This window comes from Coprinopsis cinerea (assembly GCF_000182895.1).
Source record: "Coprinopsis cinerea okayama7#130 chromosome 12 map unlocalized cont3.12, whole genome shotgun sequence".
In the NCBI taxonomy this organism is placed as follows: Eukaryota; Fungi; Basidiomycota; class Agaricomycetes; order Agaricales; family Psathyrellaceae; genus Coprinopsis; species Coprinopsis cinerea.
In genome coordinates, this window is record NW_003307533.1 from 986657 (window position 1) to 1003361 (window position 16705).

Genomic DNA, 16705 nt, shown 5'->3' on the forward strand with positions numbered 1-16705 from the left:
ATGAGCGGTCCGAATCGTGAGGCGCCGCCCTTGTCTCCTTTATCGGTACGTGCATTATTAGTGGGCAAAAATCGAGGTTTGGCTGACCTTCGACTCGGATGTGTTCTGCTGGGCAGAGGAGCGATACGTTTTCCCATAGAGGCTTCCGCGTCCCTGACCCGTGCGTCTTCCCTCATTTCTCTGGGCGCGTCTCGGCTAACGGCCTGGCATCCCCACTAGGTTTGCGCCAAGGGAGAGACCCGGCTCGTCGTTCGTCCACGCTGTGCTCGCGACGGCGCTCTTCAGATGCTGGCACATCCTCCTGTTTTTCGGCGCTTGGTCCACTCTAATCACCGTTCTCAACCATCAAGGCCACGCGCTCTTCATTGAAACCACCTTGCTCACTGTGTAAGTCTAACGGAAGCAAATATTCATTCCGAGGTTGAAGCGATTGATCGACCCCCTGTTTCCTAGGCTTGGTACAGTTCTTGGTTTCGTCATCTCGTATAGGACAACTGCCTCATTCGAGCGCTACAACGAGGGAAGGCGACTATGGTCGAGCATTATTCTGGCCTGTAGGAACTTTGCGAGGTTGACTTGGTTCCATGTTCCTGGTAAATCTGGACACGACGCCTACGTTGCGAGCAGCACTGATGTCCGTTGGCATCGTACTGTAGATGAGGTTGGCGCCACCCCGGAAGAGACTGAAGAACTGAGGGCAAGGGCCCTAGTAGAGAAGAAAACTGTCATCAATTTGTTGGAGGCATTCGCTGTTGCCACCAAACATTACCTGAGAGCTGAAGATGGCATCTACTACCAGTACGTTCGCCATGTCCACATTGATGACCTACAAGTGATTCAACTGATGTGTCCCCGTAGAGACCTGTACCACCTTGTCAAGTTCCTTCCAGCCTACGCCCTTCCCGCTGGTCGCCCGTCAGAGTCGCAAGTCGATCTCACGCAAATCGACTTGGACCCGGCTTCGCCTCGCAACGATAGTGATGAGGACGACCTCAGCAATGAGAAAGGCAACGGTACTGCCGGTGGCCCTTCCAGTACTGGCGTTGACAGGCATGCTACGACGTTACCTCTCCCTGCTCATGCCCCAAGTCCGGTCTCGCCATCTTCCAAGGCACGAAATCGCAGGTCGTTGCTGAGCACCTCGGTCAAATCTCCGAATTCCCATGTCAGTTTCCGGGTGCCCGACAAGTTGAGGACTGTACTGCCTGCAGATGAAGAGGCTTATCTATTTCCGTCTTCGATGCCTCCAAGATACACCATCTTCGATCTGTTCCCTTTCTCGCTGTTGATCGAATTATGCAATAGACGTGGGCGGGAGGTCAAAGGCAAGAAGGCGGCCAGGATTAGGGCAAAGATGCGCAATAAGCTTATTTCGCAGAACTTGCCGTTGGAGATTTCCTTGTATTTGGTGCGTTCATTTTATGAGTGTTCCCCTCTCTTCTTGCTCATTCTTGAATTCTCTCGCAGAGTTCTTATATCGCGGCTATTCAGAGGCGCAAGATCTGTGACGTTCCTACGTATAGTACGTATCCCTGACATGCTTAGAGGAGTCGCTCAGACGTTCATTTCTCACCAGCCAATTTCCATTCCAACTTGACTCTGCTGGTCGACAGCTTGACCGGGCTAGAGCGTATCCTTACAACGCCTGTTCCTTTCTCGTGAGTCCCGATCGATGCAGACTGTCGGCTGCCCGGATCGCTACTGACAATTTATTTTCAGCTACTCTATCCATTTGTGGGTTACCACAATCATTTACTGCCTCACACTGGTGTGTAGTAGCCTCGCTTGACCTAGGTCGTGGATTGATATCACAACCTTTGCAGCCCTTTCAGATCTGGAAGCCTCTCCAATGGATCACCATTCCAGCTACAACGATTGCGGTAAGAAAGAAGGATATGTAGTTCCTTGAATGCAACTAACACATTCCCAGAGCTTTATCTTCTTTGGTTTTCTTGTGGCTGGAGAGGAGATCGAGAGTAAGGACCCTCCCCTCTTTGCCTAAAGTGCAACAGTTGACACGAGATTCCAGATCCCTTTGGTTACGACAAGAATGACTTGGTCAGTGCCCGTCGAGTGCTCTGACAGCGTTCACTGACGTCCCTGGGTAGAATCTGGATCACTTCACTTCGAACATCATCCGTAAGCGAGCTAAATCGTTATTTAATCATCTAACTATCTCTCTGATGGTACTGTACCAGGCAATGAACTGAAGGCTATCACGTCCGCACCTCCCCCAGATCCAAGGAAATGGGCTTTCCATCCTGAGAATAACTTATTGTTCTCTTCTTCGCACCAGGATCGCATTGATCCCGAGGACTGGGTTGCGAGAGGTGTTCCCGCTATCAGCGCGACTTTTGGGGTTTTCTGAGGGCTTGGTTTCTGCTTTTATTTTTTGGGTAATTGATCGGTTTGGACTTATCGTATGGGCTTGGATTTTGTTTGTTACGGGGCTTCGATTTTGCTTATTTGGGCTTGGGTTTATTTATTTATGCTGTAACCTCTCTTACTATGTCTGCACTTCTACTTCATCCAATAGGACCTCTTTTTTTCTGTCAATGCAGTGAGCAGCCGTAAAATATTGCACCAGGCGGGATTCGAACTAGGGCTCCGGGGGTGGCTCGGACTTGAAAAGGGTCGGATCAATTTTGTGTTGACGCGCTTTGCGACCCGTCGCTGACATTTTGAAACCTGAACCACATCTTCCTCAAAGCTCTACTGGCGACTTCAGCCGCGCACTGAGCTCGTCTCTTCAAGGTAGAATGCCCAAACGAGGAAGGAACTGTCAGTCAAGGATCATTAATCATTGCTGCAAACCTGTTGGACTGTCTGGCTGCCTGCGTGCCCTGACGTAAAACAAGAACGAAATCTCGACACCGCTGGCTACTGTCACACTGGACTCAGAACGTCGGGGGCTGCTAGGTTTTTCATGGACACTACTTCTGCCAAATGTTGCATTGAGGACAGGCTATCCGCGGCCAATCTCAAGCAGGCTCTAAAATAATCGAGGTGCTATCATGGAGCAAGAATCCCCTTTGTAGGGGCTCCAAGCAAGACAGCGGTACCGCACGGATGTAGCTCTGATTTCTGGATGAAGTTGTGTCACTAAAACTGGAGAGAGCACGGGCGAGCTTATCGGTGCGTTGTGTCGGACTCGCTCTCTATCCCATAACTGACTCGCGATGTAGATAGGCCGCTGCGCAGATGAGCACGATAAGGAACCTAGTCTTATGCCCAACTTACGCCTGGGCTATTCCACTGCGAATTGGGTGAAAGACCATCAGGCCATGACGACATCCTGTTATCTTATCGCTGGTTGGTTCCACCCCATGCAATTGGCGTCCTCCAAGCAAGCTCCAGACGTCATTGGATCATCGAGCCATATCGGTCGTTGTGAAGGCCAGACATCGTGCATGGAGTCAGGAGTTCTCTCAACGCTGCGTAACTGGAGCACACACCTGCGGTAGTCTTTGCTTTTGCACGCTCTTGCTCCAAGCCACCCATTGTTTGAGCACACGGGAAGTTTAGTCCCTTGGTTCAAGATACCAGTGCGTTGCGTCTCGGTCTGCCCCGTCACTTTACTGTTTCATGCATACTGACGTACGTGTCCCATCAGGTCTTATTGCTGCGTCGGTGCTAACCAAAGTAGGTAGGTGGCGGCCTTGTCTCTGGTTGGCACCCACGCCTCTGTCGGCGAGCGATCTGGGCGGAATTCTGCTTGTGAGTTTGGCCTTCCCATTTCAAACGTTACCTTGTTTGAACAGTTCGCCATCGGTTTTGACCCTTTCGAACTTGTTGACTTGGTTCCTTTTGGATACTTGTCCATCCGACCTGAAGTTCCGTAGACATCGTCTTATAGGTGAACTCTCTGTCCCGTTATCACTCGTTCGCCCGTCTCGCCTTCTCGGCGCTTGCGTGCCTGGGGGTTTTATCAGCGTTCCACTGACATTTATGACATAGGACGTGATGGCGTAGATCCGCAGAAGGCTCATGATAACCCACTGCTTTATACCTCGCGAAACGGTATCATCGACTTGTCAGAAGCTGGCGGGCGCATCCATAAGGGGACATTGATGACCAGTGACCCTTCTTGAAACAGGTTCAAGATACAAACACGGTCCACTCGGTAACGCTGATTCGTTTTGGTAGCTTAGTCGTTGGTGCCGTGAACCTGAAGATCTTCCCTGGAGCAAAATCCAGGATTTAAGCGCCCAGTCAGTGTTGAACTTGAAGTGCTTGCGAATGTATTGCTGAACCAATCTGATCTCATCAGGATCGTTGTCAATACCGCATGCTCTATGTATCCGGTCTGGAGTGTACTCGAGTCATACGTGTGGAAACCTGTGCATGACTCAAAATTGGCCAGAAGCAAAACGTATAATGCTCCGCCTCAACACGTCGGTCTATCTCCTCGTCAATACTCAACAACATGTCGACGGCGGTGAACAAGTCTGCTCACCCGTTCGATAAAGCAAAGTTCGAAACTTTGTTGAATCGTCGGTTCTTCTACGCTCCCGCATTTGAGATCTATGGAGGTGAGTCATTGGTGGCTGGAGTATTCCTTTCTCTGAAGCTTGACAATGTCAGGTGTTGCTGGCCTTTACGATTATGGGCCTTCAGGATCCGCTCTGCAGGCCAACATCATCTCCGAATGGAGAAAGCACTTCGTTGTTCATGATGGAATGTTTGAGTTGGACACGACCATCTTGACTCCGGCTGCGGTGTTGGAGACGTCTGGCCATGTTGCGCAGTTTACAGACTGGGTTGTGAAGGATGCGAAGAGTGGAGCTGTACTCCGTGCCAAAGATCTTATCAAAGAGGTTCTCGAAACCAGATTGGCCGACCCGGTGAACTTCCGAGAAGGCTTCCCTTTCAATAAGGCATTCTTGAAACTCGGGGGCAAAGACGGCTCTGCGGATACTGCACGAGGGTTGGATGACAATATGGCCCAAGAGTATGAAGGTGTTCTTCGTGAGGTGCGCTCATCGCAGCATTTGGCCTTCAATCCGCATTCTGATACCCTGCTTTCTTAGCTTGACTCCTACGGGGAGCAAGAGCTTGCCGATATTCTCAAGAAGCACCGTATCCGCAACCCTGACACTGACAATGCAGTCGGATCCCCCGAACCATTTGACTTGATGTTCAAAACCAGTATCGGGTCTACTGGCCAACAGAGGGTTTATTTGCGCCCCGAGACGGCCCAGGGCCAATTCCTCCATTTTAACCGCCTCCTCGAGCTCAACAATGGCCGACTACCCTTTGCATCCGCATTGGTTGGCCGCGTTTTTCATAACGAAATCTCTCCTCGGGGTGGGTTGCTTCGGGTTCGCGAATTCACGGCGGCGGAGATCGAGCATTATATGGACCCAGACGACAAGAGTCATCCAGGATTTATGGAAGTGAAAAACGTTCAGATTGCTGTTCTGGACCGACATATGCAGGAAGTGGGACTCCAAGAAGCGAAAAGGCCGAGTGTTGGTGAAGCCGTTTGCAGTGGTCTCGTCGCCAACGAGGCTCTTGGGTATTTCATGGCTCGGATCTGGCAATTTCTCGTCAACATTGGCATAGACAGTGATCGCCTGCGGTTTCGCCAGCGTATGGGGAGCAACACAGCTCATTACGCGGTCGACAACTGGGACGTTGAAATCCACAACAGTGTCACGGGCTGGATTCTCTGTGGCGGATGTGCAGACCGTGCTGCGTATGACTTGGATCTTCACAGTGCCAAAACTGGTACACCGTTGGTTGCTCGTCAGGGGTGGTTAGAAAAGTACTTTACGCTCCCTTAAGTTCCGTAAGTTACCCTGCGAAAAGAACTTTAAAAGAACTTACGGACCTTTAAGGCAACTTAAGGTGCTTAAAGTGCTTGGCCCATACAAAAAAAGCCGTAAGTTGATGGCAAGTTCGTGATAAGTTCGAGTGAGTCGGAAAAGAAACTTACGAACTTATTGACATAAGTTTGGGACAACCGGGAGTGGGCAGAGGATCAGTACTGGTACGATGGGAAGAGGTGTACACCGTCTTTATTACATGAAAGTTGGAACAAGCCGTGCTGCTACCAAGGGTCACGGGCAGCCTCTTCTGAATCCCTTTGACTCCGAGTTAAGGTTGTCTCTTTCGACTATACATGCAACCACGCAGACAATCATGTAAGACTGACAACTCGTAGGCCATCACGAGCATCCAAATTATGTAAAAAGAGGTTTGATTTAGGAGACTCAGAAAAGGAAAACAGCGAACGATCAGGTCAAGTAGTACTAGTGGAAGGGATGTTTCTCCGAAGGGAGAAGAGGGTGCAACAAAGTGGGGGAAAGGAATTAAGCTGATCCTCCTCTCCTGGAGATTATCTAGGTTCGTACATTAACCGTAGACGAGCGCAAAGTTCGAGATTGCGTCGGCACGTGCGAGTCAGAGGGGCTAAACTACAAAATGATACACTACATGAGAGCCCCTAACCTGGCGAGCGCGAATCGTCGAAGTCGGGTCGAGGTCCGTGACGTGATGCCGGTACCTTGGGATGTTGTCGATAATGGAAACGAAGGCTAGAGAGGTCGAAGTTGTGTCGTCGAGGTACCGACACAAACGAAAATAGACCCATGGGAGAGCGTCGCTTTAATCCTGGACGTAATCTATAGAAAAGCGTCAGCCAAAACGTACATAGTCGGAAACTCACTTTATGCGGGATACATCAAGTATCCCCTAGGATGCAAGAGGGGATCCCCACACCAATTCCGTGCCCACGGGCTAGGAATCACAGACGCTCTGCAGACCTAAGCGCCCGTCTCGACTCCCCGGAAATTTCCATCCTTGTTTGAATCTTACGGTATGTTCTGAGTAGTCCCAGCAACATCGCTTCCAACTTCTCATGTAGATCACGTATATACCTCTGAGATACTTACTTTTAACTGAACCTTTGGTATTGTTCTACGATGATGGATAGGCCCCAAAATCGTCTCCCCCTGGGACCAGTGTACTTCACTTTACATGCTTTCTTTGACATATACTGGTCATGGAGGGACCAATGAATAGTTATGTAGGCATAGTGGCAATTTCTCAACAAGTTACCTACGTAGTCTAAGTTGCTAAGTACTATAAGTTGGCAAGTTCACCGTAAGTTAGATTCGCGTACCGTGGGAATAAGTTCAAGGTCGCCCGTACCACATATTTTGGCAGGGACATAAGTTACTTTAAGTTACTTTTAAGTAACTTTTTACGCACTCCTCGTCAGGCATTGAAGGATGCCATCGTGACAGAAAAGGAGACGGTGACATGGAACAGGCGTCTGCTTGGGAAGACCTACAGAGAGGACGCCATTATTCTCCAGAAGTCGGTGGAGGCAATGGATGAGTCTCGGTTGGTTAAGCTGAAAGGCGACCTCACTCGTGGGTGCGTGGCAACAATCGATTACCTATTAGTGCTTCGATTTACTGCCGGCTTAGATCTGTTGCAGTCAAGACCGAGGATGGCAAGGAGTTCACCCTTACATCCGAGCTCGTAAGCATTGTGCGGAGGACGCGAAAGCAATCGAGTATGTCTGTTGGTCCTACAGCGAGCTTTGAAGATTAACTCATGCTTCACAGTCCGCCAATTCACTCCCCACGTTCTCGAATCAGCTCTGGGTTTCGGTCGCATTTTATACTGTCTGCTGGAGCACAGTTTCTCGTGTCGTAAACAGGACATACAACGGGGGGTATGAGTGAACCATCTGTCAGGAGGTCCGGCAAGCGAATGATTAATACCTATACCTAGGTTCTTTCTTTACCGCCCATCGTGGCTCCAACCAAGGTGTTTATTGTGCCTTTGAGTGCACGCGAGGACTTCGATCCTCTCGTGGAGGAGATCGGTGAGTCGAAATTCTTTCTTAATTGAGCTGAATGCTGATCTCCGCGTTCCTTTTGAATCCGTATCTTAGCTTCTAAGATGCGTAAATCCGGTGTGGTACCATACGTTGACGATTCCAGCGCATCCATTGGAAAGCGGTATGCACGGAACGACGAATTGGGTACACCCTTTGGCATTACGGTTGACTTCGCGTGTACGTTAACGCTCTCCCCTGCTTTTGCTGAAACCCCTTTGCTTTCTCCTTCTCGGACGAGTCGCAGCAGGCTCGTTTTATCTCCATCACTCATCACGCATCACTTGCCCACCTTTACTCTCAACTGTCCGTCGCTATTACTCATTCGCCGGTTCTACCTCCTTTGGTGTTGCTATATCTGACTATGGCATCAAACAGCTATTCAAAACCGGACCGTAACTCTTCGGTAAGTGCCGCCTGTCTTCAACCTCTCCGTCCATCTTTTGGGAAAGAAGGGAGACATGAGGCGCTGTGCTGTTTATAGCACCTGACCTATTCACTGATTTCGGATTTTGCACTCACAGGGAGCGAGATACTATGGGTCAGAGAATTGGAAACGTTGATCTTGTTGCAGCGATGGTCGCGGAGCTGGCGAATGGCACTGTCGATTGGGAGGAAGCTTGCAGGCGCCTTCCCAAGTATGAGGGTGTACAGGCAGTGGAGTAAATCCTTGCTCGGCGGGTGAGCGATTTCGTCGGGCTGCTCGTTCCTAGTTTAATGAACATCAGGAATCATGAATATGTAGTGATTAAAGAGTGAAAGATCAACTAAATCAGTCACTTCGTCCAGGAAGCGAGTTTTCCTTGCTTGTACGCGCCTTTTGTGCTTGGGGGGCGGGGATTTATGGGTGCTTATCTTTTCTTGTACAAGACCTCTCATACCCTTCGATTTGCACCCTCTTCGAAGTGCAACACGTCCATCGTTGCGGACGCTCTTGAGCCGGGGATGGATACGTTGTCTGCTAAATTCGTGACGGCCCAACCCCACCTATGGGTAGTTGCTTCTTAGGCGCTTATCTTCCGATAACGGCTTGACGCGGACCCAAGATCTTGGAAACAGGATAATGAATTTATTCCTGTTCCATGCGTGGTGTGACTGAATGAATGCTGTCAATGGTAACTTTGTCATTCCAGTTGCTCTAACTCACTCCGTGCGTCATCCACGCGTTCTCTGAGGTTTTATGAAGCTGAGAACGTTCCTTCTGTTTTTGACGTGTCTTTCAATTGAGATGGGGCTTCTGTCTTGGATTTGCCCTGGCGTCGATGAGAGAAGGCGAGTGTTTTTGACGGGCGACCTAGAGGGAGTTATCAGCAGTGGGACCTGTGCGCATCGTGTGTGTATACTACCCTCAGACTGGGTCATCGCTAGATCTGGACAAGATAAGATAAACGCCTGTGTCAAAACAGACACAATCAAAGCCAAGATAGCGACTTCTTGCGAGACTGCTTCAGCGTCATGATTCATCCTTTTCCTCCTGCCACTTTATTGGCGCAGTGTCTCAAGCGTCCTCGAGGAAGTTCGTTCATGGGAGCGTTATTTAAGTCGCCGGTGGTCGGGACATTGAACACTCATCGCTTCTCTCGACCCGTCGTCTTACGAAGGTTAAATTTGGGGCGCTGCCTGGGAGGGTTCTCGCAACATAAACCACCATCTGTCGCCTCTTTTTCTCGCGATGAGCTCCACCTTGACACCAATGGAGCTTTGTTTGAAGACTCTGTTCTCGACGCATCTGGATACGACGATCACCATGAGCGACTTGCTCGTGACACCAGGATTCAAGAAACCTCGGACTCTCTATGAAGGGCGGCAGTATACCCTGACAAACCACTCGAGATGACGGAAAACTTACCGTCACCCATAGACGCTCCAACGATCCTGATGGCTTTTCTCCTCTCCGACTGCTGGGATATTCTCCGGTTGTGACCCACGGTGATAGAGTTTTCACCTCCTGGAAGTTCCCCGTCGTTTGTCTGGATTTGAATTTTGCCTTGTCGGGGTCGTGATGTGCTTTTGGGATGTCACGTCCGACTTGACTCTTCGCGATCAGCCTCGTGGACTTGCAATGCTGTGAGTCGCCGCGATGAGCATGAGCATGGAATATCATGGAATATAATCAACTGCGGAGAGGCGAACCTGTTCTTGGTAGTTTCTTCGCCGTGTTTGACTCGAGACCGAGGATCCCTCGTTGCATGATCATGATCGTTACACTGCTGCCTCGTCAACCAGTCACAGTTGGTCACATTCATGATTCCTGGCAGCATTCAATTCAATGGGAACTGGAAGGGCGAGCTTCAAGTGACCGTATATGATGAAACATATGCATTCACGGCATGTCGCCGAGCGTCTTCGCCGGGGAGGTAATAGGCTTTCCGGATTTGCATGGGATGCTGTTCAATTAGAGTTCTTCACCAAGACATTCGGTGAGCTATCACATTCGCCTCTCCGCCCTCTTCCGATAATGATGCCTTTTATCAGCAGGAACCCTCGTGTCTTGTACTTATGTCTGAGAATTGGAAAAGGCAGCGTTCACCCTTCACAGTTGAGGATGCATCCAGTTGGTGATTACCTTTCCTAGCGAACTACTCGGGTTTGAAGGTTTCCTCTTGTCGTTGGAAGGACCCTCTTTTTATTTTTCACAGAGACGCTGCCTCCCTGCCTCAGAGCAAGCTTTGGACATGGTACCAAGATTACCTTTCTGCATTGAAGCGACGGCGAAGTGAGTACGTCATTAAACTCGTTGTCCTCCGCTTGTAATTTCATAACTCATTTCCCTGCACACGTTCCCTGAATTGGTTATTCCGTTGCGTTCTCGAAGCGTCTCGATGAGCGGACTTTACTATGGACTTCGCGCCCCCAGAACGGCGGAGCGGTAACTTCAACCTCGATGTGACCGCCTTCATACACCCTGCAGCCTTGTGGTTCTGCTAGGACAAATAGAGACGGACGGATCTTTACCCAATTGGCCACGCTGAACCGTATCCACAGGATACAAGTCAGACACGGGAAGGAAATCTCGAGCGCGATCTTGTCTGACCTGTTATTTTGGTGGGTTTTTGGGAATTGTCATCCACGGGTCACTTATGTTTCGTGACCAGTGACCACCGTCGCCGAGGTCTGGGTCTGGGTGGGGTAATGTGATCCCATAACGTCCCTTTGGATGACCTTCTCGTTCTCTCGTTGCTACTGCGTAATTCAGTTAAGCCGCCGGATTGTTGGGTTCTCTTTACGCTGTGCCTACGGGATGTCATATGATGTTCAAGGACAGTGAGACTAACAATCTTGCTGACATCGAAGAAGCCTGGTCGTTAGATCTAATGACGAGACCTTCTCTGCCTCCTTTACAACGATAGCCTTGACATCCACCAGTGTTCGTGCAATCCAGCCTGTAGGGGTCACACGACGAGGAAACTCGGCCATCTCATCAACGCGAATATGTCTGAGTCATTTTCTCGACGATTTTCTGTTCCGCCACCAAAGGCACTATCTTTCTGCAACAAAAGAGTAGTAATAACGCTTATTTAGAGCTGGTACTTTCTGCATATGTGTTTTGTGGCAGAGATATGTGGTTTTGGGCACGCCACTGCTGCCTGGCGTGATGGACGGACCATGGGCGCTACCTACCCTCGGTGGCACTGAGTCTCACCCGCGGTGTCATGTGCTGGATGCGCCGCAACCAGCGTTACGGACTGCACGGTGTGCTATCGTACCCACGTACGTATGTTTGTTCTTGCTCGTGACTTGCGAAGTAGCGGACCGCGATACATACGGGACATGATGAAGGTTTCAAATTGTGCTCGTATGACCAGGTCTACCCCGACCGCCACGCCGAGGACGATAGGGCGGATAGGCCTCGTCCTTCTTGGACGCATGTTCCGCACCGACAGTTGGGCGGGATGATGGATGCAGGCACAACGGGTTCGAAGGTGTCCAAGGGAAATAGTTCGAAAGTCTTATTTGACGCCGCACATTGTATTCCAATCCCTAATTCGACAACTTCGTGGTTAAATAGATGAGCTGCGAGCCGACGTATTCGAGAACGGACTGTCGACTTGCTTATGATTGTGCCACATAGACTTTTTGAAGAGTTTCATGTATGCACGAATAGATGGTTATCGAAGAGCCAGGATTCTGGCAGGGAGATGAATTCATTCGACAGAACCTGCTGTTCGCCTCTTTATCGTCCTTCGAAGACGCAGTTAGTGAGTAGCATGCACGGATGTGATCGTCGACGGAACTAAATTCCTGCCTCTGCGCAGTCGGAACCAAAATTCATAAAGTTGCTTGGCGCTTGATTGGGATGGGTGGTGGTCCCTTACCCCACACTCCTCCCCGGATTGGGAAGATTGTCGTGTCAGCCTGCAAAAGCCGCGCGGTTTAGGTTCGGACATGGTAGCCTTCGGACGAGTAAGAACAATTGAATTGATATCTAGAGACGTGTGTATTCAATGGTTTGCCACTTGGTCTGTCATGATAGTAGTTTACGATCTTTCATCACACACTTGCCAGGACTGAGCACGGGTGGAATACTCGGGAAGGCGGAAACGACAACACGGTGCGATTGTCCGTTTTTGAGCTGTGGGATGCGTACTCGACTGTATCATGGAAAAGTTCTCAGAGTCAGAGATGGCTATACAGTGATACGTATTCCTGACTACTACGAGTTCTCGGAGGAGGTGGTTGTCAAAGATGGGCGTCTCGGAGTTGACTGTACGGGAAAACGGTTGGCTGGGGCAACCTGGGGTAAGGCACTACTGGGCGGCGGGGTAACACGAAACACGACCCGTGTAAGGTGAAGTCCGAGAGCCCGGAGGTTACAAGCCGGTTCGCACTCGTCGGATGAGCTTCAGGACCATGGAGGAAGGAACATTCTGGTAGGTAGGTAGGTAAGGTTGATTCTGACTACGAGTGGATCGCCGAAAAGGTTAGCTATAGCAATAGTTAACGTTGCCAATTCTAATCTGAGCATAGATTTTTCGAAGAGGAATGAACCAATTTGGAAGACCGATGAGCTACTCTTCATTGCATTTGCAATTCTCGGATCCAACTAGCAGCGTGGTAGTTGCGTCAGAGATATCGACTACCCAATAGCTTTTCCGCGCAACAGAGGGCAAGCTCTCAAGGTAATCTACCGAGTCCGGGGATTCTCCAGCAGGTATGGGGCAAAGTACCTTGAATTTCTCCAGGTCTTTTCCTGCCACCGGAACGGAAGGATTATTCCCCACAATTCGCGGCAAGTCTTTGGGAAGCAAGAAGATCGACAAACAAGGAAATAAGCAGCGACTGACAGCGATGACTATATCCCGGCCGAAAGTTGAGCATTCCGCTTTCTGAGAAGTTACCTGCAAGAGGCAAGAACAAGCTTAGAAGATATGACGACAGTCTGCGTTCAGGCGATGTGCTGTAAGCTCGATATGATGCGGGATAAAGTTGTTCTGAGCTGTTCTCCAGCAGTCTTCAGGTTTCCTTGCTTCCGGTTTCCTCCAAAGAAAGTGCGCAAGGCTTCCTTGAACGCGGATGAGGATCGTCTGAGCGGTAGTTAGGGACAATCCACGGATCTTGGCAGAAGAAATCACTGCGAGATAATTTCCGAGGAATAAAGGCGTATTTTCGAGGTTTATACGACGCATTGCGACGGCAGCTGATCCGATGGTCTTGTAAATTCGAGAAAGAAAAGGTGAGACGAGGCGGCGAATCGAACGCAGGGATTCGGCAGTAATTTCTGTGGGGAAGGAGGGCAAGGCGTGTTGCCTCGCTGCAAGGTGAACGCCACACGTGTTAGGATCCGGGGAAAGGCACGGCTGCCTTCATACACCTTGCCTCAATAGCTCAGTCGGTTACAGCGCCGAGTTTGTTGGTTGGGGCTAACGAGTCGGTGTGTCGGAAACGTCAGATGACTTCTCGTAAGTGAGGTCAAGTGATTTGAGGATGCCGACCCGCTCGAAAGTATTATTTAAGTAAATCATTGGAATCACGTCGCAACCATTGCAGTCGAGGCGCGTGGGCACTAGTTCCCGCCCATTGCACCAGCCTACCGGTTGTGAGAGCGAGGAGTGTCGGTCGGTCGACCTAAATTGTTTTTTCTCAGAATAGATGTTGGAATAGCCTACGAATCGAGTTTGCCGATCACGTACTTGGAGCGTCGAAGCGTCCGCAAAGGTGCGGGAGGGGTTTCTGTGGCTAATAAAGGGAGGGCGTGAAGAAACGAAGCTTGTGCCGGAGTTCAAAGTGGAAGCCGTAAAGGGGCCTCAACGTGAACCTGCAGGTGGGATCGCTGAAACAGTTTTACCACTCTTCACGCGAATAATAGGTGTCGGAAACGGGGGCTTGAAGGATGGATTGGGCTCGAGGGTAGTTGTAAAGTGAGGTGATTGGTACAAATGGGAAATGAGTATACCTCGTCCATATCATGGGCTTCTCTTCTGCGAAGAGTTGTGAGCAACGCGAGGCCAAAGCGAGGGCGGCAGAAGTGGGAACTGGAAGCCCAGCTGCCAGATGGAATGGACACAGGCTTTTCGCGTTTGTCGTGCCATTCCGCGTAAAACATGCAGTGCGGGGTCCACGTTCGCGCTACCGGTGGGGAGTCAGGGCGATTCAGAGGGCTCTGGGCAAGACAAAGCTGTGTTTATTGGCCGGTCCAGGGACCAAGTGACACTTGTGATTTGTGGAAATATTCGGTGGGTAATAAGACATGCAGAAGGTGGGCAGCAGGAGGAGGTGGAGCAGTGGAAACGTATAGATCAAAACGAATTGGGACGCTGATCTGAGCAAGCAAAGGATTAGGTTCTTGCAGGCATCGATGAGATAGAGGCGAATCCACAAGCAGCAAGGTGATGAAAGCTTCCGATGAATATTCCTTCAGGGATGCAGAACCCCAAAAAGACGGGCGGAGTCAGTAATCCCGGAAAGGAAGGCAGACCCGGAAAGAACCGCCGGGTAACTTGGATCGCGATTTGGGCCCCGATAGATCTGAGATGGTTGATACCAGTGTGTCCTCAATCCGTTTCCTATAAATCCATGCCATCGTCGCCCCGAGAAATCAGCCAACCGCCTCCCATCCAAAGTCCTCTCAGCCAGGAACTAACCGACTATCCAAATGGCCTCCCAAGCAAACATTGTCTCTCTTCCCAGCCTTTCCTCTTCGCTGCACTCCCTCCCTCAGGCCACCAGTCTCTCCAGCCTCCCAATCCACCCAAGCATGTACGCACAACGGGCAGCAGAGAGCGAGGCCAAGGTACGACGTTTCTACCCAGTATTCCACCACAGGTCTGACCCCCTCTCCAGTTGCAGCGCGCTTTGTCCAAGCAGGCATCGATGCCCCAGCAGGCGCAACAGCCTCCAATGATCCCTGGCTATAACGTCTCGGTAAGTCTACCCACTCCTGTTTCGCTGTGACACGTCCTTACCCTTTCTTCAGGGCCAGCAGCAACAGGCATACGACCCATCCTCCCCATTGATGATGCGCAAAGTAAGTCTCAATGGGCTCTGTCTCACATAGTAAAGGAGCTGACCTCTCCTTTCCAGAAAAAATTCTCCACTTAAATCCATCTCAATTCGCCTCATTCGAAACCATCATCCTCAAAATCCACCTACTACACATCATCTTTCCTTCTCGGGGCTCAAGGTCGACTGTCGACGGGCATTTCGCATTTTTCTCTCGGGTTTACCGGTCCATTTGGCGCTTTTCTCGCTGGCCTAGTGCGCAGCACTCTCATTTCCGGGTTCTTTGATCACTCAAAAGAAACGATTTTCTTCGCTTCATCCTCTTTATGGCATATCTTCTTCGTAGTCGCTATCTCTTCGCTTTCGAAACTTGCATCTCATAGAGCTTCCTTTTTTCCTCCTCATTTTGGGCATCTTTGGCATTTTTCAGCATCTCATCTATCTGTATATCCTTAGCGTCTCGCATCCGTCACTCCGTACATATATCCACCTCCACCTCCATGCACTTCGTTTTGGGTTTCTGTGGTCTAATTATCGTATATAGCCGTAGCTTAGGGTTTCCTCTCATAGACACTCATTCACTTCATTGTATCGCTATCTATCAGAGTTCAATATGACTCGCGTCGTCTTTCCCTGCATCTCTTTGTGTGCGCGCTGGAGAACTGTGACTCATTAAGAAGAGAACAACTTCGAAGTTTGCGGAAGACCGCGTTCGTTTCATTAATTTGCTTCTGGCCACCACCATTCAACGCGATCGGACTTCATGCCAGCGGGGGACGCGACACCACTAAAATCTTACTCGTCATGTGGGGGGCAACGCGATCGAATGTCAATGTCACCTGGAGAACGCCACCTTGGACTGTTATTGGGCAGATAAAATTCATCTCTGGAAAAGTTGTTCGCTTATTGGTTGAGCAACGTTCATTCAAGCTTCATGATTGGCCCATACACGATATACAGCCTTGCGGGTGTCATGATGTGCCTGTATATACCATTCAAACGAAATAGACTTGCTCTCACATTTTTCAAGCAACGTTCATTTTCGTGGTATGAGCCTGCTTGAAGCGAGATGCCAGTGTCATTTCTTACCTAGTTACATGCCAGGATTTACCAGTCATGTCGACCTGAAACAAGTCGAGCTTTCAACCGCGTTTACTACGCCCCAGCCCCGCATGTCACTCCGAGATCCCTCTGTAAGTAGAGTGGATCTTAATCCTACTCACAGAGTTTGACTATTGACATCCTGATGCTGTATGTCCAACTTGGAACTCCTCGCTTTCTCGAGTCTCAAAATACTTCTCGCGCTGTAATTCCATCGTCTCGCGAGGTCGACGAAAACAAACCTAAAGTTCACTGCCTCCATGATTGACCTTGTGAGTCGCGGCTGAAGTGTGGAATCGATGGCTGTCAGGT

General features: G+C 50.0%; 4 protein-coding genes across 4 annotated transcripts; 3 read left to right on the forward strand and 1 right to left on the reverse strand.

Annotated features, from left to right (window-relative positions):
* CC1G_11592 (hypothetical protein) lies at positions 1-2368 on the forward strand (the record flags this gene model as incomplete). The annotated part of the gene is made up of 13 exons (XM_001834891.1): positions 1-45; positions 117-160; positions 220-387; positions 454-798; positions 859-1408; positions 1468-1522; positions 1577-1658; positions 1720-1768; positions 1824-1880; positions 1931-1976; positions 2030-2058; positions 2109-2139; positions 2199-2368. 13 exons carry the CDS (start codon positions 1-3, stop codon positions 2366-2368), a joined length of 1671 nt encoding a protein of 556 aa, XP_001834943.1.
* Positions 2369-4426: 2058 nt separating this feature from the next.
* CC1G_15417 (glycyl-tRNA synthetase) lies at positions 4427-8518 on the forward strand (the record flags this gene model as incomplete). The annotated part of the gene is made up of 14 exons (XM_002910094.1): positions 4427-4532; positions 4585-4973; positions 5031-5758; positions 5841-5884; positions 5956-5992; positions 6167-6290; positions 6349-6486; positions 7226-7383; positions 7437-7525; positions 7578-7687; positions 7747-7840; positions 7910-8032; positions 8231-8258; positions 8377-8518. 14 exons carry the CDS (start codon positions 4427-4429, stop codon positions 8516-8518), a joined length of 2310 nt encoding a protein of 769 aa, XP_002910140.1.
* A 2371-nt stretch (positions 8519-10889) lies between these two features.
* Positions 10890-11269, reverse strand: CC1G_15418 (hypothetical protein; the record flags this gene model as incomplete). Its single annotated transcript, XM_002910095.1, has 2 exons — positions 10890-11035; positions 11128-11269. 2 exons carry the CDS (start codon positions 11267-11269, stop codon positions 10890-10892), a joined length of 288 nt encoding a protein of 95 aa, XP_002910141.1.
* A 3676-nt stretch (positions 11270-14945) lies between these two features.
* On the forward strand, positions 14946-15391 carry CC1G_11595 (hypothetical protein; the record flags this gene model as incomplete). Its single annotated transcript, XM_001834894.1, has 4 exons — positions 14946-15083; positions 15134-15214; positions 15267-15317; positions 15374-15391. The coding sequence occupies 4 exons, from the start codon at positions 14946-14948 to the stop codon at positions 15389-15391; spliced, it is 288 nt and encodes a 95-aa protein (XP_001834946.1).
* Positions 15392-16705: the final 1314 nt, after the last annotated feature.